The sequence below is a fragment of the Lutra lutra genome, chromosome 1 (assembly GCF_902655055.1).
Source record: "Lutra lutra chromosome 1, mLutLut1.2, whole genome shotgun sequence".
In the NCBI taxonomy this organism is placed as follows: Eukaryota; Metazoa; Chordata; class Mammalia; order Carnivora; family Mustelidae; genus Lutra; species Lutra lutra.
The window spans coordinates 211,677,279-211,701,986 of NC_062278.1; the positions used below are offsets into that span (position 1 = coordinate 211,677,279).

The 24,708-nt window shown below is 50.5% G+C and overlaps 2 protein-coding genes across 9 annotated transcripts in view; both read left to right on the forward strand.

The window, feature by feature from the left end:
- AKAP8L (A-kinase anchoring protein 8 like) overlaps positions 1 to 5,223 on the forward strand; it is a 28,057-nt gene extending 22,834 nt beyond the window's left edge. For all 3 annotated transcript variants that reach the window (XM_047699337.1, XM_047699345.1, XM_047699354.1), the window contains 2 exons: positions 4,660 to 4,755; positions 4,832 to 5,223. In XM_047699337.1, coding sequence (XP_047555293.1) covers positions 4,660 to 4,755; positions 4,832 to 5,149 — 414 coding nt within the window. In that variant the 3' untranslated portion in view covers positions 5,150 to 5,223. The remainder of the gene's footprint in view (positions 1 to 4,659; positions 4,756 to 4,831) is intronic.
- Positions 5,224 to 5,483: 260 nt separating this feature from the next.
- AKAP8 (A-kinase anchoring protein 8) lies at positions 5,484 to 24,443 on the forward strand. Of its 6 annotated transcripts, none has more exons than XM_047699367.1 (14): positions 5,484 to 5,616; positions 8,107 to 8,145; positions 9,603 to 9,635; positions 10,105 to 10,381; positions 10,811 to 11,300; positions 11,800 to 11,929; positions 12,164 to 12,210; positions 13,292 to 13,325; positions 15,296 to 15,383; positions 17,589 to 17,730; positions 18,073 to 18,166; positions 18,616 to 18,746; positions 20,074 to 20,169; positions 22,707 to 24,443. In XM_047699367.1, exons 1-14 carry the CDS (start codon positions 5,598 to 5,600, stop codon positions 23,166 to 23,168), a joined length of 2,082 nt encoding a protein of 693 aa, XP_047555323.1. In that variant the 5' UTR covers positions 5,484 to 5,597; the 3' UTR covers positions 23,169 to 24,443. The 6 variants fall into 6 exon arrangements, with proteins under 6 accessions (XP_047555323.1, XP_047555347.1, XP_047555339.1 ...); XM_047699391.1 differs by lacking the exon at positions 5,484 to 5,616 and adding an exon at positions 5,846 to 6,038; XM_047699383.1 differs by lacking the exon at positions 5,484 to 5,616 and adding an exon at positions 6,045 to 6,288.
- The last annotated feature ends 265 nt before the right edge of the window (positions 24,444 to 24,708 follow it).

Here is a 24,708-nt window from a genome sequence, read left to right on the forward strand (position 1 = left end):
GTTGTGTTGTTCTATAGTCTTCATCAGTTTTACTACGGAGAAGGTTCACATAGCTTATTAAGTTGTAATGTTGGAAGTGTACCCTCTGATGTATTTTTAGGAAGATTTTTTAAAGCTTAATTCCAAAAATCTGATAAGGATAATGGCAAGATGAAACTGTAGGTTAAAGAATAAAGTGTTGAGTATAATATTAGTAATTACCAATATAGTAGAGATTCAAGTGTATACTACATTTTTTTTTAAGGTTTTATTTATTTGACAGAGAGAGACACAGTGAGAGAAGGAACACAAGCAGGGGAAGTAGGGGAGGAAGAAGCAGACTTCCTTCCCACCAAGTGGGGAGCCCGATGCAGGGCTCAATCCTGGGACCCCTGGGATGATGACCTGAGCCAAAGGCAGAAGCCTAACTACTGAGCCACCCAGGCGCCCCATGTACTACACTGTAATTTAGTATGTTTCTGGAATACAAGGATGGTTGAGTAACAAATTAGCAACAGTATCAGTGTGAAATGCTGGAAATGAAAACTTTATATGCAGATAATGTGATTATATTCTTAGAAAAGCTGAATGATTCCAACAGAATGGCCTTAGAATTAATAGAATGTGATAAAGGGATGGAATTCAAGATAATATCCAGAAAGAAACAGCCTTTCTCCATTCTGGTAATACCCAGTTAGAAATGAAAATGGGGGAAAAATTGGGGTGCCTGGGTGGCTCAGTGGGTTGAGCCTCTGCCTTCGGCTCGGGTCATAATGTCGGGGTCCTGGGATCCAGTCCCGCATTGGACTCTCTGCATGGCGGGGAGCCTGCTTCCCCCTCTCTCTCTGCCTGCCTCTCTGCCTACTTGTGATCTCTGTCAGATAAATAAAGAAAAATCTTTTTAAAAAGGGGGGTGAAGGGGCGCCTGGGTGGCTCAGCGGGTTAAGCCGCTGCCTTCGGCTCAGGTCATGATCTCAGAGTCCTGGGATCGAGTCCCGCATCGGGCTCTCTGCTCAGCAGGGAGCCTGCTTCCTCCTGTCTCTCTGCCTGTCTCTCTGCCTGCCTCTCTGCCTGCTTGTGATCTCTCTCTGTCAAATAAATAAATAAAATCTTTAAAAAAAAAAGCGGGGGGGGTGAAAAATCTATTCACAGTAACCCCAAAGTATATAACACAACTAGGAATATAGATTTAAGAAGATAGATATGGGATCTTAAATGCCAAGGATAGGAAATAAAAATTCAACTGAATAGAGGAATATATGGCGTTCTTCTTAAGAGACTTAACAACAGAACAGAATAAACATGTACATCTCCCCGCATTAATGTGTACAGTTCACGGGATTCCAGTCATACTCTGGGGAGGGGAACTCAATGAAATTGTTTTAAAGTTTATGTTGTAGAATTAAGTCTAACAATAGTCAAGAAAATTATAGAAAGGGTGGTAATTGAGTTCAGGGAGTTGGTTTAGCAAATACAACTTTTTTTAAGATTTTATTCTTTTATTTATTTGACAGAGAGAGATCACAAGTAGGCATAGAGGCAGGCAGAGAGAGGGGAGAAGCAGGCTCCCTGCTGAGCAGAGAGCCCGATGCGGGGCTGGATCCCAGGACCCTGAGATCATGACCCGAGCTGAAGGCAGAGGCTTAACCCACTGAGCCACTCAGGCGCCCCAGCAAATAGAACTTTTTTAAAGCCACTACAATTAAAATGTGATATTGGCATAGTAATAAAGCGGTGGAACCAGAATAGAGTCTAATGAAAGATGCTGGGGGCGCCTGGGTGGCTCAGTGGGTTAAGCCGCTGCCTTCGGCTCAGGTCATGATCTCAGGGTCCTGGGATCGAGGCCCGCATCGGGCTCTCTGCTCAACAGGGAGCCTGCTTCCCTCTCTCTCTCTCTCTCTCTGCCTGCCTATCCATCTACTTGTGATCTCTCTCTGTCAAATAAATAAATAAAATCTTAAAAAAAAAAAAAAAAGATGCTGGTATGTTTTGGAACTTAGTAATTGTCAAAGTCAGTACATGTTCCTTCTCTGAAACTCAAGGGCCAGATATTTTCAAATTAGTTTTTGGATTTCCAAACAGCTACGTGGTAATGATCACTAACATCCCTAGTGGCACCTGGGAGAGTGACTTGTAGTTGAACCATCAGTAATGCCTCAAATGACTTATAGAAGTGGGATAAATAAAGATGGTATAGGGGCGCCTGGGTGGCTCAGTGGGTTAAGCCGCTGCCTTCGGCTCGGGTCATGATCCCAGGTCCTGGGTTCGAGCCCCACGTCGGGCTTTCTGCTCAGCGGGGAGCCTGCTTCCTCCTCTCTCTCTGCCTGCCTCTCTGCTTGCTTGTGATTTCTCTCTGTCAAATAAATAAATAAAATCTTAAAAAAAAAAAATAAAAAATAAAGATGGTATAAAAATACAATGGAGGGATGCCTGGGTGGCTCAGTTGGTTAAGCATCTGCCTTCGGCTCAGGTCATAATCCCAAGATCTTGGGATAGAGTCCCCACATCATGCTCCTTGCTCAGTGGGGAGGATGCTTCTTCCTCTGCCTACCGCTCCCCCTGCTTGTGCCAATAAGTAAATAAAATCATAAATCTCACACACACACACACACACACACACACACACACACACACAATGGAGCTTAGGAGAAAACTCTTCCTCTGGATTTAAGATTTGTGGAGAAGGGATTATTACAGACCTGTATGTCAATTTAATGGAGAAACAATTGTTTATCTCATTAGTTTCTGGGGAAAAAAGCTGGACCCCTAACCTACTACCATATATTAAATTCCAGAAATAATGTGGAAAATAAAAGAGCAAAATTTAGAATCTTACCTGGATTACACAAAGCCTTCCTGAGCAAGCCAGGAAACCCAGAAGTCGTGGAGAAGATGACCTTCTAGAATGCTGGGCAAGGGGCCCCGTGTGTCTGTCAGATCACTCACATTCACTGGTGGACAGGGAAATGCCAGAGGCCTCATCCTTTTTTCTTTCCTTCAACCACATAAGTATTCAACAGGGCTAACATCTGATGCTGCTTAGGAGATAAAGGGATAAGTATATTGTTTTAGTACAGGCGGAGGAAGCCCAACTTACTATAGCTTAATACAACTTTTTGTAGAGGACTGAGGCAGCACACTATGGGGAACCTGTTGGGTAGCACCAATATGGAAGTATTTAAGTTTATTCTGGTGGTGTTTGGTTCTTGTAGCAAAATCTGGACACCATGTAAATGGGCTTCCCTTGGGAGCTATGTGTACATCTCCGTGCCTACAGGGAGGAGGATCATGTGTTGGCAAGTAAGGAGTTGCAGAGGAAATGGTCTGACTTCGCATCCTAATTGTACATCTTTAACTTGTTTCATTTTGAGCATGCATGAGGACTATCCATATTTTCCCCAAATAGTAGAGAAAATGAATAAAGAAAAAAAGGTGAAGGTGGGAAAAGGAAATAGAAACAGCAAGTGAGAGGATGATGTAAGAGTTGGCTGGGGTGCAGCAGTAGGACTCCTGGGGGTGGGCTCCCCATGCCAACAGAAATAGCTTTTATCTTCTTTCAGCTTATGGCTTTACACATACATTATCTTCATAATGATAAAAGTGAGATTTGCCTGTACTTACACTACTGAGGAAACCACTTAGCGTTTTGGTATAAATCCTTCCAGACAAAAATGCCCTGGCATACTATACACACTGGCCCATCACAGACCTTTCTCACCACACAGGAGATGAGCCTTTTCTTTTTCTTTTTTTTTTTTTTTTACTTGAAGAAGACAGGGTACAAAAGCAGTGGGGAAGGGCAGAGGGAGACTCCCTGCTGAGTGCAAAGTCCCATGTGGGGCTTAATCCTAGGATCATGGGCTCATGACTTGAGCTGTAGTCAGTGGTTTAACCAATTTAGTTATCCAGAGGCCCCAGAGATGAGCCCTGTTTTAAGGACTGCATGGGGTTCTTTAGAATGTTTTAACTACTGCACAGAACTTTTAGGTGCTTTCCAGTTTTTCACTACTGCAACTATGTGCATGAATGTTTCCAAGTCTTAAACTTAGAATAGAGTCTTGTAAAGAATTACTGAGACAAATTTTTGAGACAAGCTTCTGCTTTTGATACATTTTATCAAACTGCTTTCCAGAAAGTAAGTAAACAGTTGACCCTATCACCCTCAGGGTAGAAGGGTCTCTCTTCAGTGGGCTAAAAGGAGGTATATCATTTAAATGTACTGTTTGACATTTGTATTCCTGTTCTTATATCCTCCCTGTTAATCTTAAAAAGTTCCTTACATATGGGCAGTTGGCTTGTTGTTATGGGTTGCACCTCTGGCTTTTCATAGGCTTCCTAATTTGTTCACTGTTTGTAGTTTTTATGTAAGCACATCAGATTTCTGCTGTACAGCCATAAAGACCTATGTCTTTAATCAATTACATACAGTACGTATGGTGTGGAAGAATGGAGCATTCGAGCAAAGATCAGATCAGGTCTTGGCTCCGTGCTTGTAGAGTGGCCCTACGCTTGTACCCAAGGTACACTTGTACACTGATTTCACCATGTGGTTAGAGTGCTTGGCTGTCCTGAGCTGGGGGCAAAGGGGTTTGGGAGGACTCTGCAGATCTGGTGGGGTGGGGTAGGGGGGCTTTCTGGCGCCCAGAGCAGCCTCTCCAGCCCTACCTGCCTTGCCTGCAGCTCATGATGGAGCAGTCCAAGAAGTCCTCGCTCATGGTGGCCCGCAGCATCCTCAACAACAAAATCATCAGCAAGAAGCTGGAACGCTACCTGAAGGTGAGGCGCGCCGGCCCCTGGCACCTGGCCCCCACGGGTCCTTCCCTCGCTTCAGTGTTGGCCTCCTTCCCCACAGGGTGAAAACCCGTTCACTGATAGCCCCGAGGAGGAGAAGGAACAGGAGGAGGCCGAGGGCGGCGCCCTGGACGAGGGAGCGCTGGTCGAAGCGGCAGGGGGCGCCGAGGGTGCAGATGGCGCGCCGGCGCAGCCCCCTGTGCCCCCGGAGCCAGCGCCCGAGGCCGCGTCCCCACCACCGCCACCGCCGCCCCCAGAAGAGGAGGAGGAGGAGGCCGTGCCCCTACTGGGCGGGGCGCTTCAGCGCCAGATCCGCGGTATCCCGGGCCTCGACGTGGAGGCCGACGACGACGAGGAGGGTGGCGGGGGCGCACCGTAACCCGGGCCGCAGGCGGGCAGGACCCGCGTGGCCAAAGATGGAAGCTAGGCCTAATAAAGCTCTTCCCATCCCACTTCTAGTTCGTTTGTTGGTGTGCAGCAGGGTCGCCGCAGTTGGGAGCGGTGTGCGCCTGCGCGCGGGACCCGGGAAGGGGTTGGGGGGTGCGCCTGCGCACTGGCGGCAGGAAGGAAGACGGAAGCGCCTGCGCGCAGTAAGACTCCGTGGCCGGACCAAAACTCCCAAGATGCTGTGGAAGCCGAGCCCAAGCAACCGGAAGGCCCGCAGGGGCGACAGGGGCGGGTGCGCAGTGAAAGCTAGCCAATGGTGCTGTGCGGAAAGAGTGACGTATGTGTCTGGTTTTCCAGTAGCGGGCGGCGGAAGGTGTGTTGAGCGCATGCGTCTTGTGGCAGCCTAGAAAAAGGGGCTGCTGGCGGGCCGAGCTGAAGACATGGAGCAGGGATACGGAGGTTCGTCGGGGTGGCTCAATGCGGGGTGGAGGCAGACGGGTGCTCCCTCGGCAACGCAGCTACGGCTGCGTAGAGGGCCGCGGACTCGGGCCTACGCCGGAGCGCGGTTACTCCAGCCCGACCCGCGGAGAGGAGGCCGGGGCGCGCGCGCGCGCTGCTCATTGGACCTAGGAGCCGTCGCTCCCGGGGCGCTGCGTGCGGATTGGTCGGCCAGGCTTGAAGAGGCGGGCGGGGTTTGGCGGGCAGACGCTGCGGCGGGCTTCGGGGGGCGCCTTGGGCTGTCCTGGCCGTTTCTACCCCTCAGTCCCAGCGAGGCTGGGCCGGTGCACCCGGCTGCTCTGAGGCCCGCCTTCCCCTTCCGAAGACCACAAAATGGCGGCGCCCCGGGGGCGGAGCCACAGCGAGAACTCGTGGGGCGCGGGGTCCGCGGTTGGAGCCCGAGGGAGTTGGGCTGCCTGTCTCCGGCCTGTGGGGCTTCGCGGGGGCTTGCGCGCAGTGCACGTGGTCGGTCGCGCGGGTCCCGGAAGCCGTCCGGGCGGCGCGGCGTCAGAGCTTTCACCTCCAGTCCCGCGGTGCAGCGCAGTGGTTTTGAGCACGGACTCTGCAAGGGTCAGTCTCGGCGGACTCTTGCCCTGTGCAGGACTCGTGCTGGCCTAGGGACAAGACTTCGGGGTCAGTTGTTGGGTGTCTTTCTGTGCGTTGGGGGCGGGGAGGGGGGGGTGGCCTGGAGGTGGCTGAGCGCTGTGAAAGAGGGAGTGTGCCGCTTGGGCCTCGCAGCCTGCGGCAGGACGGATCTTCTCTAGCGGCCGGGTCTCAGTGTCAAGAATCAGAGGTTCCTCGGAGGCGTTTACTCCGTGCTGGCAGTCAGGTTTGCCCGGAGGAAGCAGCCGAACTTTGGAATTCGTGGGATGATAGGACTTGACCAGGTGCAGTCCTTATCCAAGTATGTGAGCTTGGAGAAGCAAGCAGTCTGATCTCGGCCGCAACCGCTAGAGAAGGCACAGATCTTGAAAGGTGGCAGTGTGAGGATCCAGCAGCAGGAATTGCAAGAGAGGTCCTGAGGTGCACGGTGTGCTTTGCCTCCAGGGTCCTGGGGTGCCTCACCCTGGCTTCTCCCCGTCTTTTCTGCAATCTGATGGGGTCTTGCAATTTTTTGCCTGCTTCCCACCAGATCTCTCAGACAGTAATCCTGCCCCGTGTACACACCGTGAGCATGAAGAGATTTTGTTTCCCTCACTTCCTGTTTGCCAAAACCTTCAGGCTCAGTTTAGGTGGTGGGGCCTCCCTGAATTCTTCCTAGCTTTGGCACCTAGAGTTATTTCTCAGTACTTTCTGAGTCTTGACAGTTGTTCTCTGGCTGTGGGAGGTATCTAGAACTGTGTTCAGGTCCCAGTTCTTCCATTCTCCAGCTCCAAGATCATGGGCAAGTGACAGCCACTTGAGCCTCTGGGTACAACAGGGTAATTATTACCCACCTAAAGGGGCACTGTGAGGTTATGTGATTAGCGTATGCTACTTAGACCAGCACCCGGTAGTTCGTCATCTGCTGATAGACTCGCTGCTTGGTCTTTCTACCTCACACGTGTAGAAGACTGTGTGGCATGGAGAGACTGTAGCCTGGAGAGGGCAAACATCAGCGGCATGTCTTTGGATCAAGTACCCTAGCCTTTAAGCGTTAGCTTTCTAATCTCTAAATGGCATTCAGGGACACTAACGTGTGCTCAGTGCCTGTCATGTGTCAGCACACGTTGGACACTTAGCTAGTGGCTTGGGTTGCTCTGAGAGAGAGACAGGGTGGATTCCTGTTCTGTAATGTTGGGGATTGTTGACGGGTGTGGATAGCTGCCCTTTCCCAGCTCTGTTTGAGGTTCCAGGAACAGAGAAATGACAGGCCCAGACAGATGCTGTCATGGGAGTCCACAGGGGCAAGGGAAGCCACCACAGAGAGGAGTGCTACCTGGATACCTTAGGCCAGGCTGAAGCTCTGGGACTTGAAGGCCCAGGGGAGCATTGGAGGGTCCAAAGTCACAAAGAAGTGAGGCCTGCAGTGGCACTGTTGTCATCTCCAAATTCTGAACCTTGTTTTTCAGTTATGGGGGACTTAGGGCTGCTTGGTGAGCCAAACCGCCCCCAGGGTACGGACACAACTGTGTCCTCCTACCGGGCCACCTGGCATTTTGTCCTGTGTTCTCCTAAGTTGTGGATTGAGACTTAGGCCATGGTCCCTCAGCAGGCTGCTGGCAGAGCTGGCCCCAAAGCCTATTCTCCCCAACTCTTTTTCTGCTTTGACCTCAGGCAGGTGGAGTGTGGTAATGCAAATCAACCAGCTGTGGAGAACTTTTAGAGGGACAGTGTGCATTCTGGTGCCTTGTGAGGCTGACATGGAACTCTCCTTAAAGGCGATTACTTTTGGCTCCTCAGAGCACCTCAGGAGCACCTCTTGTCTAGCGTGACAAATAGGATCCTAACTCACAGTTCTTCTCTCCGCAGGCTATGGGGCATGGAGTGCTGGACCTGCCAACACCCAAGGTAAGACCTTATGGGGAGGCGTAGATTCCACCCCCACAGGTCTGATCTGAGGTACCATCATGACAAACCTAGGAACCGTGAACTGGAACCTGGGGAGGCTGACAGGAGGACTGGCGCTAGCCTGCGGATCCAGAGACCTTTTCTGTAAAGGGCTACACAGTGAAATTTGTTTTGGCTTTGGGAGCTACACAGTCTCTGCAATGCAGGAGTCACAGAGATGTTTATAGAGAAATAGATGTGGCTGTGTGCTGGTGATATTTACTTAAGAGCGCTGAAATTTGCATACCATGTAATTTTCATGTGTGATAGTCCTTATTTTAGGCATTTGGGTTATTCTAAGTAAATAGCCAGGGGTTTAATGAAAGATTTTTATGACTAATAGACTTTATTTTTCAACAGTTTTAGACTTATGGGATTAAGCAGATAGTACAGAATTCCATATGATCTCTCTACTTTTCACCCCAGGAGTTTCCCTTATTATTAATATTTAGCATTAGTGGGAAACATTTATTGTCAGCAAGGAGTCAGGGTCGATACACTGTTGTTAGTTATGATCCACAGTTAATACTCACTGGTTCTATGTTCTGTGAGTTTTGACAAGTATATGAAAGACGCAAAGAATGCATTTCACGTCATGAAATATTCTTTTTTTTTTTTTTTTTTTTTTTTTTTTTTTTTTTAATCTGCAACCATTTAAAAAAGTAAAACCCATTCTTAGCTTGCTGGCTGTACAAAAACGGGCAGCGGGCTAGATGTGACGTGGGGGCTTGACTGCCACCCCTGCTCTGGAATCCAGATCACAAGGCTCTCTCTGCTTGAAGGACCCAAATGTCCTTCCTGGTGGTGAAGTTTTCTGCTTTTTGCCAGCATTTGTTCTAGGGGATGAGCTGAGGGCCCTCCTTGTTTTCAGAGCCTGGAACTTGCCCCTGGCACCATTGAGGGTGGTGGAATCACTTTTTCACCCATCACCAAGTTTTAAAGGAGGAGGCCCTTCATGTCACTAGGGTACATAATGTCCCCTTCCTCAGTTGAATCAAGGACATGATTTTCAACTGATACATTGTCTGTGCTGATGGTGCCTGAGCTCGGCTGCTGGTGAGAACTGGCACTTTTAAAGGGCTCTGCCAGGGGATCTGGCCTCTTGGCTGGTGGCCCACGCTGGACACTTCCTGGGAATGCTGCAGCGTCCTTTCCGCTTGTTCTACTCGGGGAGACAGGGCTTGCCTACGAGAGAAGTCTTGGTTATGTTTAGCTGAGTGCTCCACACAGGAAATGAGTTTTACAGCTTGTGGGCCCCAGCCATTCCTGGCCTTATTGGACAGCCAGGGGTGCCTCCCACAGACTGCCACCTGCAGCCCTGGACCTGTGGGTAGTAGAGTGAGGGGATGGTTGGCAGGGCTATTTTAGGTACCTTCACTCTGTATACAAAGCTCTTGTCTGTTTTTGTTTCCTCTAAGGTGCCTACGGAACTGGTGTGGCCAGCTGGCAAGGTAGGCCCTTTGGGTGTCTGTGAGTAGGCAAGATGTTCCTCTGGTCAGCCACCAGAAGGGCTGGGACACAGGGACCTCCCATCCCCACGTCCCATTCTAGCTGGGCTTGTAGCTCTCCTGAAGACTTGGCAGGTCCAGGCATTCTCAAGGAGAACTTGTTGGAGGCCAGGGTTGTGGTTGTGTTCTGGGAGCAGCAGCCCCTACTGCCGCTTGTGCATTCTTAGCCATCTCTGGCTTTGGATAGGGAACAAGACTTCGGATCTTGCATGGAAAACCTAACCGCTCATTGCTGAGGCTGCATCCCTGCCCTTCTCCTGCTGCCTTTTGGCAGGCGATGTGCACAGTGTGGGGTGATCCAGTGACACTTGGTTCCTTGACACTCTTCCTTCTTTGTGGGTAGTGGGTGCTTTTCCCCAGATGTGTCTGCCATAGACTGACTTTGTGGCTTGGCTCTTCCTCCCTGTGGCAGGTTATGAAAACTACAATTATTATGGCGCACAGAACACCAGTGTCAACACAGGAGCGACCTACAGCTATGGCCCAGCCTCATGGGAGGCCACCAAGGCCAGTGATGGCCTGGGAGCTGGGGGCCCTGCCGTGCACATGGCTTCTTACGGCCCAGAGCCGTGCACCGACAATTCCGACTCCCTCATTGCCAAGATCAACCAGCGTTTGGACATGATGTCCAAGGAAGGAGGCAGGGGCGGGAGCAGCGGCGGTGGGGAGGGCATGCAGGACCGGGAGAGGTGATTATGAACCTGAACCCTTCCCCGAGGATCCCCCCCTCAGCCCCAGCTTTGTGCAGATGACAGTGGGCACCCCCTCTTCCAGGGAGGGTTTTTCCCCAGCTCACTCCTGAGTGTGGAGTAGATGAGATGGGCAGAGGCATCGCAGTGGGACTATTCGTGTCTGGGGTGGTGGGGCTTAGCTAAAATAAACTACACCAGTGCTAGACTTCTTATTTCTGCATCAGGTACCTGTAGATCTGTTCTTGTGGCCAAGGGTTTCATGTACCTCATTCAGCAACATCCAAGGGGGTTTGTGTGTTGTGCCTTCCCAACATTGAGGAGACCTCTGTGGTGGTGTGGTGTGCTGTTCTGAATATAGGGAAGCCAGATGTGAAGGAGACCTGGGCTTGTACCTGGATTATAGTGACGGTTATGCTTCCTTTCCAGCTCCTTCCGCTTCCAGTCGTTCGAGTCCTATGACTCCAGGTCTTGCCTCCCCGAGCACCATCCTTATCGCCCCAGCTATAGCTACGATTATGACTTTGACCTGGGGCCTGACCGAAACGGTGGCTTTAGTAATCAGTACAGTGACTGCCGAGACCCAGCCCGTGAGCGGGGCTCCCTTGATGGCTTCATGCGGGGCCGGGGCCAGGGCCAGGGCCGCTTCCAGGACCGGAGCAACCCCAGCACCTTCATGCGCAGCGATCCTTTCATGCCGCCCACAGCCCCCTCAGAGCCCTTGTCTGCTCCCTGGACAGAGCTGAACTATGTGGGTGGGCGGGGCCTGGGAGGCCCCTCCCCCAGCCGGCCACCGCCTTCCCTGTTCTCCCAGTCCGTTGCCCCTGACTTCGGTGTGATGGGCATGCAGGGGGCCGGCAGTTATGACAACTCGGTGTCCTACGGATGTGGCCGGTCACAGACCCGGATGAGAGATCGGGTAAGCCCTCAGGAAGTTCTAATCTGCCGCCTTCTCAAAACAGCTGGGTAGAGGCAAATGTGTGTCCCGTAAGATTCACTCATTTTTTAAGTGCACGATCAGGTTTTAGTAAAAATGTACAGAATTGTGCAGCCTTCCCCAGCATCTAATTTTATAACATTTTCATCAGCTGGGAAAGATGCAAACCTCTACCATTAGCAGTCACTCCCCATCCTCGCCTCCAGCCTTGGCAAGCACTAATCTGCTTTCTATCTTTGTAGAGTTGTCTCTCCCAACCTTTCATGTGAATGCAATCACATAACGTGTGGCCTTCTGTGTCTGACTTCTGCTCGGCATGAAATTGGGGATGGGGGCATGGCTCAACTATGTCTTCTCCCTTTGTTTTCTGAAAATACCTTTTCTGCCTCTTCTTTGCTATTACAACCTCTCCGTTCTTCGTTTCTCTGGGGTGTCTTAATGGTCCGGGTAAGCGGTACATCAGATGTGCTTGTGTCTGTAGCCCAGGCGGAGAGGGTTTGACCGCTGTGGCCCAGATGGCATGGGCAGAAAACGGAAGCAGTTCCAGATCTACGATGAGCCAGATGCCAAACTGGCCCGGGCTGATAGCGAAGGAGATTTTTCTGAAAACGGTAGGCCCCGGGGGGTGTAGGATGAATCTGTTTCCTGCTCAGTACTCTACCTGCCTGCCCATACATACGTGGACAGGTGTTGAACTCGAGGGTGGCGCATGTCACCCACTCTCCTGCGGCCCCCACTGCAGTTAGCGCAAGCACGGTCACTCTGGACAGTGAACCTGGGAGGGTGAAACAAGGAGTGGACCAACTCCCAAGGGGCTGACTTTCTCTCTCCTTTGTGTCTGGTAGATGATGGAGCTGCTGACTTCCGGTCAGGAGATGAAGAATTCAGGGGTGTAAGTCCATCTTCACTGGTCACCCTTTTTTGTTTCTCTAGTGTGGGATTTTTTCTTTACTTAGCCTTTTTCTCCCAAAGAGGCAGGAACAGCTTCTGTGGTAGACTTGATTGCTTTGTGAGTGGATTTAATAGCCTGACTTGCAGCTAGGTTTCTAAGAGTTTTGCACTCATGACAATCCTTCCCTTCTTGGAAAAAATCCCGGCCATTCCTGTGTCGTCAGTGATTTGCATAGCACACGCGGGCTGTGTGGGCCGAGGCTTTCAAACTCGTGTCCTGCCACCCCTGTGCTGGTGCTCAGCTTCCTCCTTGTCATCAGCCCTTAAAGCCAGTCACAGGAGATAGGCATTAAAGGCCACCCCTGAGCCATGACCACACACGAGCACCTAGGTGGTGAGCCTTTGCTGCCCCTGCAAACTCTAATCCATGTCTGGGGGTAGCCTGGAGACCTGGATGTGTGAAGACTTCGACCGAGTGCTTCTGATGGTCAGATTGGGGCGGGGGGGGGGGGGTGTCTCACTCGCTCCCTAATTGGTTTGCTTAGATCTCGAGTCTGGGAATCTCTGTGTCTCTGCTGGTGACTTATTTACTCTTGAGCTGAATGCCTAAGAAATGGGCGATGTTTCGATTTTCAGTTATAGATGCATCATTTTTAATCCACACCTGGTTTGTTACAGCCTTTGGTAAATATGAACCGAAGGCTGGGGAGCATGGTAAAGCCCTTTTTCGGTACAGCATGCTGGAGCTAGCATCCTGTCAGTCAGGGTTTCTTGACATAGAGCTGATGGATGGGCTCTCGGCACTCCCACGTGCAGAACTGCGCAGGTACACAGTTACCAAGGGCAGTTCTTTGGCCGTAGAAAGAACCAGGAAAGAGCCGGTGACTTTACTAGAAAAGCAGCTGGTCATTGCAGAATCTCAGAAGGCAACCAGGAGCAGTGACAGAACACGCTCAGCCTCTCCCACTGCCCTGGGACTGTCCTGACACACTGTGACCAGGTGGTGGCAGGGTGCTAGGTTGGTTGTGGAAAGTTATGGAAACTCCACCTCATAGTCCGACTTTGTGTGTTCCCTTTTTCAGGAGGATGAATTCTTCGACCCCGGGAGGCAGAGAGGTAGGCATTGCTTGGTGTCCCTCTGAGCTTTCCCGTGTCTGCTCAGCTCCCAGCCGGGCTGGCCTTCTGAGCAAGCCTGGGGCCTGGATGCAGGGACTGGTGGCTCAGGGCAGAAGAGAGGCCGTGGCCACTGGGTGGGCCTTGGCCATGGTGCTCACCGTGAGGCCTTACTCCAGTGCTTAGAAGAGCACTTGCTGGAAACAGATCTGTTTGCCTCACTTGATGGCAGGCTGTGGCAGGGGAGTGGGGGAACACCTCATTTCTGAGTGTCTACAACAGCTTGCAGTGGTAGGGAAGGGAGAGTCTCAAATGAAAGAAAGGCGCTCTCCAGCCTGTCTTCTGTGTTACCTATTGGCCAGTGCAGATCCCTCTACTGTCTTTTCCTGGGCTTCTTTCTTTTCTCATAGTTCCTCGGCTGCCAGCCCAGGCTTGTGCCCTCAGCTTCTGTGGTGGGGATGCCGGCAGCAGCAGTCCTCCTGCTGTGCAGGACGGAGTTTAGACACCTGCCCCGGTTGGGAGCTGGGGTGGAGGGAGGGGAGACCTGTCAGGTACACCCAAGCCCGGGATCCTCCAGAGACTGTCATTGCTCAGCAGGGCTCAGCAGGGCTCACCAGTGCCCTCGCAGGGCACCTGTAAGTCCAAAATAAGTGGCAAGAGCAGAGCAAAGTTAAACCTTCTCGACGGGCCATGGAGAAGCAGCCTGAGACTATGTGGCCTTGAGCTTACCCAGAAACCACTTGTTTCTTTTCCTGTTCCCATGGGTCTGTCCGTAGCTGGTTTTCCCCAAGAATCACAGGCTGCCTCCTTTGTGGCTCTGCTCCCGTCAATCTGCAGGCCCCTGGCTTAGATCCTCCTCCTGTGTGTTCAGGCCGAGCCACCCTGCTGAGGTCCTCCCGCCTCAGTCCTGAAGCAGTTATGCCTGTAGCTTGGGACCACACAGCATTTAGCAGCTCGTGCAGCAGGGCAGATGCTAAAGCAAAGGTGACATGTTTATTGCGCGCAGGTCCTGCTGCCTACCCGGGATGACTTTGCTATTAAACAGCAGTAATAGTTTCAGGCAGTGACCTCTTGCCAAAAACCCCACACGCTCTTTTGAGAGGCTTCTGAGCAGCGCACGCCGGTCGCCATCTTCGTGGGACAGTCTCGTGACTGGCATCAGGGGTAGGGGTTACAGTTCAGATGCTTATCCAACCTTTCCTTAGTGTCTGGCCCTGGCCCTGAGCCGCAGTGCCCTGGCCTGGCCTGGCCTGACGCTGGGATGCTGGGCTGCACAGCTCTCGGAGGAGCTCCTGCACTGGCCCCAGGGGACGACGGAGGACCAGTTGGTCTCTTCCCACTTTTGTTTCTAGGACTGCTTCCCTCGTAGCCCTGGGAAGGCCCTAGATGGACTGTTTTTGTGAGTGGAAGATAGAGTTTGGGCCAGCAAGGACTGTCAGACCTGCTGAGGCCCTAGTTCAGAAGAGGCTGACGGGACAGTCGTCATGGTCCACCTAGAGGTGGGACGGAGGGCGGTAGAGTGGCTTGCTTTATTTTCTGAGGCCTTCCATCTGCTGCCTCTTTATCTGGGAAGAACTGCTTCTCTCTCTCCTTAAGTGACTTTGGGAGAAGACCCAATGGTAGGGCACTGGATCGGAAAAGCAGGATAGGAAAGGACAAGAGAGCAGGTGGGCCATGGTGTGAGTGGGATGGGCGGACTGGGTCTTTGGCCCATCCCAGCCTTATCAGGCCATGTGGGGGGGAGTAAGGTGACTCCCTGGGAACTCCCAAGGGTTCTCATCAAAGGCGCATCCCTGTTGGGAGCCTTTGACAGACTATTGGTGCCTCAGGGTGTCCTGACCCTGCCCTGTGTGGAGGCAGCGGCGGGTAACGGGGGCGTAGTGGCCAAACTGGCCCCTACCCCCATCAAGGCCCTGGTGCTCAGCTCCTCTGTGGGCTCCTCAGGGCGTCTCGAAGGAACTTATCTGTTGCAGGAGAGAAGGACGATGAAGATGATGAAGTAAAGAAGAGAAGAGAAAAGCAAAGGAGGAGAGACCGGATGCGAGACCGAGCGGCCGACAGGTGAGGCAGGCAAAGTGGGAGGTTGGCCGGAAGCTGAGCACTGTCAGGGTTCTCTGGAGCCCATCTGTCTTCACTCCACAATGCAGGAGCAGCTCGGTTTGATCTGCCTCTGGAGCCTGTCAGGAAATCCGAGTCAGGTGGAGAGAAGACAAAACTGGGGAAACAGATGGCATTCTGTTCTTGCCAGTGGGTCTCTGTGGCCCGCATGTATCCAGCAGGGGGCTCTCTTGCTCTCTGCTCCCCTCCGGGGAGTTTCCTTGCCCCTGGTTTGTATGTGTCACTCCGGAGAGGTGAACTTCATTCAGCAGAACTGCTAAGAAGGTGCTTTGGGTGTCTTATCCAAATCCAGACCACCTCCAGAGTTCAACATGGCAATTACGTATGCAAAGATAGTATCTTACAGATTTTGTCTCTAAACAGAAAAAGAATTGCAAAAGTACGAAGGGTGTTGGTGTGACCACACCATGTGCCTCTCTGTCTCTCCAGTGATCAGGTGACTACTGACTAGAGATGGAAACTACTGGTGGCCACGGGAGCCCTTGGTTGCTCAGGCCTTGACCACATGTGGTTTTTCTCTACACACAGGCTCTCCTTCTGTCGTAAGGGGGGATCCTTGCCCTTAAGGCTCAAATGGGGTGGTGCTTTTTCTGTGCGAATAAATGCAAAAGAAACTTTAGCAAAAGAGCCAACAGTTGGGGTGCCTGGGTGGCTCAGTGGGTTAACCCTCTGCCTTCAGCTCAGGTCATGATCTCAGGGTCCTGGGATTGAGCCCCACACCTGGGCTCTCTGCTCAGCAGGGAACCCCCCTCCTCTCTCTCTCTGCTGCCTCTCTGCCTACTTGTGATGTCTCTCTCTCTGTCAAGTAAATAAATTTTTTTTAAACAAGAGCCAACAGTAGAGCAAGAAAGCCAGGAACTAGAAGGTAGGATCTTCTGAGTGTTAAACAGAAATTTATCAAAATGCTTGTTTTCAAACAGATGAATAAATGATGGCTAGGTCAGATTATTTTCATACCCCAAGAAAACTGAGATGACTTTTTCAGAAGGAATCTTTAGACTCCACCCTAGGGACAGAAGGTCCTCAAAGAGACTTGGAGAGATTGTTACAGAGGAGGTAAAGCTGAAGCAGGAACCCCACACTTCTTTGATAACTTCCTGATACCCGTTCGTACTCATAGGGCCCTCGAGCTTTTACCTTCATTCCTCTGTCAAGGGATGTGCCTGAGTGGCTCAGTCGGTTGAGTATCTCCCTTGGCTTCAGCTCGAGTTGTGATCCCAGAGTCCTAGGATCAAGCCCCGAATCGGGCTCCCTGCTTGGTGGGGAGCCTGCTTCTCCCTCTCCTTCTGTCTCTCCCCCAGCTTGCGTTGTCTCTGTTGCTCACTTTCTGTCTCTCAAATAAATAAATAAAATCTTTAGGGAAAGAAAAAATCACTCCTCTGTTGAGAGTATATGCAAAACCAGGTGTCTTGTGCCTTGTTCGGAGGTCAGAAGACAGGCATTGGGAGCTGGCAGAAGTCTCAGTTGGTAGATGTGGAATCCTGAGTGCCACACGGCCTATGCTGTTAGCCCAGATACACCAAAGCCGCCTGGGCAGAGCAGAGGGAAGCAGCGCCCCCACTGGGAGGACATAGGGCTTTGTTGGCTGTTCTCCCCTTGCCTTAAAGTATGACTACATCTGTGAGGTTTTTAAAGTATACAACAAAGATTATGGTTTTTAGCTGTAGAATTTGATAATGATAGGTCTTAATGTTAAATCCCAGGGGAAAATTGTTCTTGGGTTTTGTGAGTTTTAGATTGTGGAAGGTCTTCAGGAATTTATCCCTCACACTAAAATGAGGTTCCCATGTGTTATCCTGGTGACACAGGAAGAAGTTACAGAGTTAGGTACTACACCCACATCCCCTCCTCCCCAAGCAGTGGTCTGGGGCCATCAGGGAGTCCACAGTTTTGGAAAGTCTCCACCTTAGTGTCTTCTCTTGTGGGCCCTTGGGCCAAAAAGACTGGTGTGGTGCATGAATCATTTTCCTAAAACACTTGCAAGATTGTACCCCCATTCTCAGGATAGGGAGACCCAGGGCATCTGCTACTCGGATGTTCCACACGAAGTCAAAAGTCTTGGTAGATTGCTTCCCCGTTTCCTTTTCCATTCTGACCAAAGATGAGCTGATTATTGTTATGTCATCATTCTTTTCGTCTTTTCTCCAGGATTCAGTTTGCCTGTTCTGTGTGCAAGTTTCGTAGCTTTGAAGATGAAGAAATCCAGAAGCATCTACAAAGCAAATTTCACAAAGAAACACTGAGGTTTATCAGTACCAAACTCCCTGACAAGACAGTGGAGTTCCTCCAGGTAAAGCACACTTGGCCTCAATCACTGTTTCCTCATGGTCCTCCAGGAATTGATCCCTCACAGAGAAGGGAAAGGGAAGGGAAGTAAGAGGCCTGGACATTTCAGAACAACAGCATACAAGTTCCAAGTCAGAGGGACAGCTAAGCACTCCAGCCATTGTAGTTCCCATGAGTTGTGCCCACAGAACTGCTCGGACAGGCGTCTTCCCATCTGTGGGGTAGCCGAGACAGAGCTGTCCTCTGCCGGGGGCTTGGTAGCCACCTTGGTAGACTGCCTCTGGTATAGCTAGGAGAGGCACATACACCATGATGTGCTCGTTTCATTTGGCGACATCTCCTCTAGGAGTACATCGTAAACAGGAACAAGAAAATTGAAAAGCGGCGTCAGGAGTTGATGGACAAGGAAAGCACAAAACCCAAACCAGATCCTTTCAAAGGTGAGTTGTGATGCTGGGGCGCGCCATTCCATGTGCTGCTAAGACATGAGGCACAGCGCAGAGCCAGCCCAGCGCAGGGCTGCTGAGGATGTGATGGGAGGATCCTCAGGTGAGACACTTAGCGATGGAAAGAACCTTGTGAGCATGGCCTGATGAATGTCACAGGGCTGCTGGCAGCTTATTGGACTGATAGGAAGCCCTCTGGTGTTTTTTCTTTCTTTGTGTGAAAAAAAAAATGACGAGAAGGATGAAAAAAGTTGAAGATCCCCAGGTATAGAAGGTCTTCTGTCCGCACACCCATGCTGGAGGGCAGGTTGATGGCCCCACAGATGCTGTCCTAACCTGGTCCTTCAGGACTGCCGGGAGCATATGGGGCCCTGCTGGGGACAGGAGGAGAGCATCACTTGCCAGCTGTCCCAGATCACACCACACTTGGGTTCTATCTACAGGGATTGGCCAGGAGCACTTTTTCAAGAAGATAGAGGCTGCTCACTGCCTGGCGTGTGACATGCTGATCCCCGCGCAGCATCAGCTCCTCCAGCGGCACCTGCACTCGGTGGACCACAATCACAACCGCAGGGTGAGTCCCCTCCCCGGGCTGGGCCAGGTTGGGACCTACAGTCCGCCAGCGGTGGGGCACAGAGCCTTCTGTGTCTTGCAGGTAATGCTGGCATCTTCAGGCGGTCTTGACGGAGTCCGCTGAGTCTGTGATTTCATCAGTGCTCATAAGAGGCATTCCAGTCTCTACTAAAATGTGAAAAAAATGTGTTGCTTAGGGTTGACTTAGAGTAGCTGAAATTCTCCTGGTTGAGAATGTTCCCTTTAAACCACACAAGTGAGTTTCCCAGTTGCTGACAAACTGGGTTTCCTGGGAGCAGAGGCTGAGGGCTGTTCAGAGCACAGTGGCCTAGGGGACCCATAGTTAAGAACTGACTTAGTCCTACTTAGCTGATGGGGCCCAAGACTAAATGTGTAGCTTGGTATTAGCAGAGGTTTTTTGTGTGTGTGTGGTTTTTTAAAAGATTTTATTTATTTATTTGAGAGAGACCATGAGAGGGGAAAAGGCTAGAGGAAGAGACAGACGCCCCATGGAGCAGGGAGCCAGATGTGGGACTGGATCCCGGGACTCCGGAATCGTGACCTGAGCCAAAGGCAGTTGCTTAACCAACTTAGCCATCCAGGAGCCCGGTTTTAGTTGTTTTGTTTTGTTTTTTGTTGTTTTCATAAAGAATCAAATCATAGACTTTGGCTTTGCAGGCCCCAGGGTCTCTACCACCTCAAGGCTGCTGCTGGTGGGCAAAAGCAGCCAGAGTCCAGATGGAAAGCATGGGCGTGGCCACATTTGGCCCATAGCCTCTGGCATGCTGAGCCCTGGTTTAATGCCTGTCCTTACTCCTGCCTTAGAATCTGCTAGTTTGTGAAAGGTCATGCGGAGAGCATCGTACCAACAAGGGGTTATCTAATTTGAATGGGTCGAGCTCTAAAACAGCCAAGTAGTTGCAGCATTCCTACTTCTGTGGCTGAATTTGTCACTGTAACTCAGAAAACTGAAAAGAAAAACTTGCCCTTCTGCTACACCAAGCCCACACAGCACCTCTCTGTCTGCAGGTTTCCTCATTCTGTCCTTGCTCATGCACGTGGGACCTGGACGTCTGTGGTGTCCTTGTGCTCTTATCTTTTATCAGACTTTTCTGCATTGCCTCATGTCCTCAGTTCCAATATCCCTCCAGGGCCACCTTTCTCTCATTACTGGAGTTTGGCATCAGAGGACTTGCCATAGTGAAGAGAGATGGTAGTCCTCGTCCTGTCTCGGGCTGACCCCAGGGCAACTCAGGGGAGCCTGGCTAGTTTTTCTTGCCCCCCCGTGTACACCATGTGTAAAAGTTCTCCTTTGGTTCCATTTGCAGTTGGCTGCTGAACAGTTCAAGAAGACCAGTCTCCATGTGGCTAAGAGTGTTTTGAACAACAGACACATAGTGAAGATGCTGGAAAAATATCTCAAGGTTCGTGCTTAGGAGCGCAGCGGACAGGAGAAGCTTCTGGAGTGCAGGATGAATCTGCAAGTGTGGAGCTGCATCCAGAGCGCAGTATTTAGCATTTCTGAATCTTGGGAGGAACGGCCAGGTGCAGGGATGTTTCGGGCCGGGTTTCCTACACCTCTGCGCTTGCGCAGGGTCTGGGATATGGTCCTGCTTGATTGGTCTGTGTGGCGGTGCAGGCTCACCATAAGAAACCTCGAATATCTGTGAATACTGAGCAAGTGATGCTGAGGAACTCACAGGGAAATCCAGGTTAGATGATGCTTGTCCAGGAAAGAAGCCAGAAAGAGGTTTTGCTGCAGAGGCAGCTATCCGTGAGCCAAGAGCGCGAGGGGGAGGAAGGGCCAGTGCTGCCACAATACTGAGCCTTAGTGACGGGAGCAGAATAGTAGAGTTCCAGACAGGCTGCCCTGGAGCGAAGCCCAGCTGGGACAGCCCCTGCTTCCTCCTTGGGAAGCCCATTTGCTAAACGCTTCACCCCTGACTTCAGTGTGGGGGGTGCAGAGTTAAGCACCAGCACAGCCTGACTACAAGGACCTGTTTGCTAGCCTCTCGGTTCTTAAATTCTTCTCTTCGTGCCAGCCATTAAAAGCATAGAATCTAAATAACAATTTAAGAATGGTGGCTGGTCAGTGCTTTTGTTTGTATTTTATTTTAAAGATTTTTTTTTCTTTTTTTGAGATTTTATTTATTTATTTGACAGAGAGAGAGACGGCAAGAGAGGGAACACAAGCAGGGGGGAGTGGGAGAGGGAGAAGCAGGCTCCCCCCTGAGCAGGGAGCCCAATGCGGGACTTGATCCCAGGACCCTGGAATCACGACCCAAGCCGAAGGCAGATGTTTAACCAACCAAGCTGCTCAGGCACCCGATTTTTTTTTCTTTTTTTTTTTTTTTTTTTAATTTTTTTTTTGAAAGATTTTATTTATTCATTTTACAGACAGAGATCACAAGTAGGCAGAGAGGCAGGCAGAGAGAGAGGAGGAAGCAGGCTCCCTGGTGAGCAGAGAGCCCGATGTGGGGCTCGATCCCAGGACCCTGGGACCATGACCTGAGCCGAAGGCAGCGGCTTTAACCCACTGAGCCACCCAGGCGCCCCTCGATTTTTTTTTTCTTAAATAACCTCTGCACCCAGTGTGGGGCTTGAACTCCTGACCCTGAGGTCAAGAGCCATGTGCTCCCCTGACTGAGCCAGCCAGGCGCCCCCTAAATACTGTATTTTTAAAATCCATTTCTTGATCTGCTGCTGATGTTTACATTTCCTAAACTAGAGACCGTTTTAGCTGAATTTTGGCTTTTGAGAGTCAGATTTGGATTCCGTCCTGGCCTTGGGCAGCTTGCTGAGTCTCCTTACCTACAAAATGGGGCAGCCGTGTAACCAGGGCTGTGTACTTAAATGACACGAAAATTTAAAATAGTCTTTTTTGTTTCAATTGGGTTAAGAAATCCTAAGTCTTTTTGAACCTTTCTTCACTATTATATGCTTGAATAAAAAGTGTAAAACGGGGGCAGTTGTATTAAGTATTTGTAAATAGGGGTGCCTGGGTGGTTCACTAGTCAGTTAAATGTCTGCCTTCAGCTCAGGTCATGATCCCAGGGTTCTGGGATCGAGCGCTGTGTCAGGCTCCCTGCTCAGCGGGGAGTCTGCTGCTTTTTCTGCCCCTCCCTCCCAGGCTTGCTCTCTGACATGCATGCGCTCTCTCTTTCTCTTTTTTTTCTTAAGATTTTATTTATTTATTTGTCAGAGAGAGATACAGCAAGAGAGGGAAGGAAAGCAGGGAGAGCATCAGCTGAGGGAGAAGCAGGTTCCCCACTGAGCAGGGAGCCTGACTCGGGGCTTGATCCCAGAATCCTGGGATCATGACCTGAGCCGAAGGCAGACACTTAACCAACTGACCACCCAGGTGTCCCTGTCTCTCTTTCTTAAACAATTAAAAGTCTTTAAAATAAATTAACATTTGTTGGGTGCCTGGGTGGCTCAGTGGGTTAAGCCGCTGCCTTCGGCTCAGGTCATGATCTCGGAGTCCTGGGATCGAGCCCCACATCGGGCTCTCTGCTCTCTTTCTGCCTGCCTCTCTGCCTGCTTGTGATCTCTCTGTCAAATAAAAAAAATAAAAAAAAAATTAATATTTGTAAATCATTCTAAAATCTATTAAAAGCTTTTGAATGAGGGAGGAGAAGTACATCTTTCAAAAACCCATTGTGAATATTAAAATTACTAGTATGCAAAACAAGAATAGCCCCTGATTCTGCCTTCCCCATTCTGCTCTAGTCCTAGCTAACCAAATAAGAAAATAAGAGTTAAAAGACAAAAGGTACAAAATGGTTGCAGTGAGGCTTTTCTGAGAAGCCTTTTCTGAAGCCGGAGGTGCTGAGCACCTGTCGGGCGCACTCCCCTGCTTTAGTGGGAAGTGTTTCTCTTGTTGGCTGTTCAGCATAAAAACACAGCACCCTGGGCCCCCTTCAGTCTCCCTCTGCCCTGACTTATTGCTCTTCCTGGCCAGGGTGAAGACCCTTTCACCAGCGAAGCTGTCGATGCAGAAATCGAAGGAGATGACAATTTAGGAGGTGAGGAGAAGGAGGAGACACCCGAGGAGGTGGCTGCGGAGGTGTTGGCTGAGGTCATTACGGCAGCAGTGAGAGCGGTAGATGGGGAAGGAGCGCCGGCTCCAGCAGGCAGTGACACGCTGGCCCAAGGGGAAGGCCCCACGGACGCAGCCCAAGCCGCTTGCGGTCCCCACTCCGAACACCTGGTGGGAGTGGAGGCACCATGTGGCGTGGCCTCCAAGAAGAGCAGCGCTGAAGTGGAGGCAGGAGGTGAAGCTGCCGAGGCCGGAGGGGACATGCAGGCAGCCGCAACAGAGGCAGAAGGCCCCGTGAGGGTCGTGACTCCGGCCCCGGCTGTCGCAGAAGCCGAAGCAGAACAGACTGATGCGGACCCCAAAGACGTCCCTCCCACAGAGTGACCCTCCTCCCTGTCACCAGGGATGTGTTTCATCACGCGTTGCTCTTTTCTCCTTTTGTTTGTAAGCAGAACTAGGGTGTGTGTTTCTGGAACATGCTGGAAACTTTGGTGAAGAGACCCAGCCATTTGCTTCAAAAAAGTGTACCTCATGGGCTTGTGTTCTAGAGTTGTATGGCTTTCTGCCTCAGTTCAAAGGCTGCAGAAGTTGTACATTCCCCATGGCTGTGAAGTCTTTCCACACTGCAGTTGGAATAATAAAAGTTGGGTAATTAGATTTTGATATTTTACTTGTTAAATACAGCAGCTGGCTGAATGCCCTTTTTATTTTATTTTTTTTCTGAGAGCAGCTTAATACTGGGATGTATCTTGCTTTATACAGGATTTTTTTTTTTTTTTTTTTATAAAGTTTTAAGACTTGGCTTTGGCTTCAGTTTTTGACCTGCTTCGGTAGCACACTGCGTGTGGTGTGTGATCCTCACAAGATGTAGTGGGATCTTGTGAACGCGACGTTGGTTCTGGCATATCCATGAGCTCTGCTCGAAGGCCTCATGAACTTGGTGGACCTGCGTCCTCGGATGCCTGCCCACCAGCCCCTCCAGAATGAGGACGTTATGCCTAGGGCATTATTCTCCCAATCTCTGTAGTCTCTGGTGAATCACTAGTTTGGAGGGTTTTTGTGTTTGTCTTTTTTTTTTCCCCCATTTTTTTTTTTAACCTCATTTGTGTTTCTCTGTTATTTCAGGGTTTTTGTTTCTGTTTTTCCTTTAAATTGAGTTACTACTCCCTAAGTATATTTAAAAACAAAAAAAACTTAGTATCACTCCCATGAATAGAAAATATATAAATTGCCATAGATAGATGCTATCTGTAAGAAATGAATATAGTGAAATAAACACATTTCAGATAAATACTATTCCTTTAGAGGTTTCTGAATCTGCGGGAAAGGAAAGCTGGCACGTGTTAAAGGATGGCAAGCAACAGTCACTCTTTCATATAATCAAAAGAAGTGGAAGATACTTCCCTCTGGAAATGCTGCTTCTGGGTCTGTTTTCCCTGCAAACCCTTAACGGTCTCCCTGGGGGAAGCATTGGCCAGAGGGAACTGGCAAGATGGTAGGAGACTCCATGAGTATCTACTGCATACCAGGTGCTCATTCATGATAAAAGTGAGAGACAGGCCCTGCTCTCAAGGACCTGTACTGGAAATGCGAGATGAATATTTATGAAAAGTCAGTATAAGAATTAGAAACAAATAAATTGCTCAGTAAGCAAGAAAATGGTGTCTCTGAATTGTCTGTGCCCGTCGCCACTACTGTTAGCATCACTACTGTTACATTGGTGTGCCTTACGCATAACCCACAGGTTGCGGGTGCCCTTTGAAGTTTCTTCTCTTGAGGCAAAAAGGTTGGTGGCATTGAACGTCAGTAGTCTCAGAAAGGGTAACAGAACTCTGAAACTGCTCTTTTGTCTCTCGTAAATAATCCGAGGCCTAGCCTTAAACCAATCTAAATTTCAGCATAGTTCTTCCCCTCTCGCCCAGTG

Coding starts and splice junctions, on each gene's coding strand:
- AKAP8 (XM_047699367.1), top strand. Junction 8,146..9,602: donor TGGACCTGCCAACACCCAAG/GTAAGACCTTAT, acceptor GTTTCCTCTAAG/GTGCCTACGGAACTGGTGTG. Junction 17,731..18,072: donor AGACAGTGGAGTTCCTCCAG/GTAAAGCACACT, acceptor CATCTCCTCTAG/GAGTACATCGTAAACAGGAA.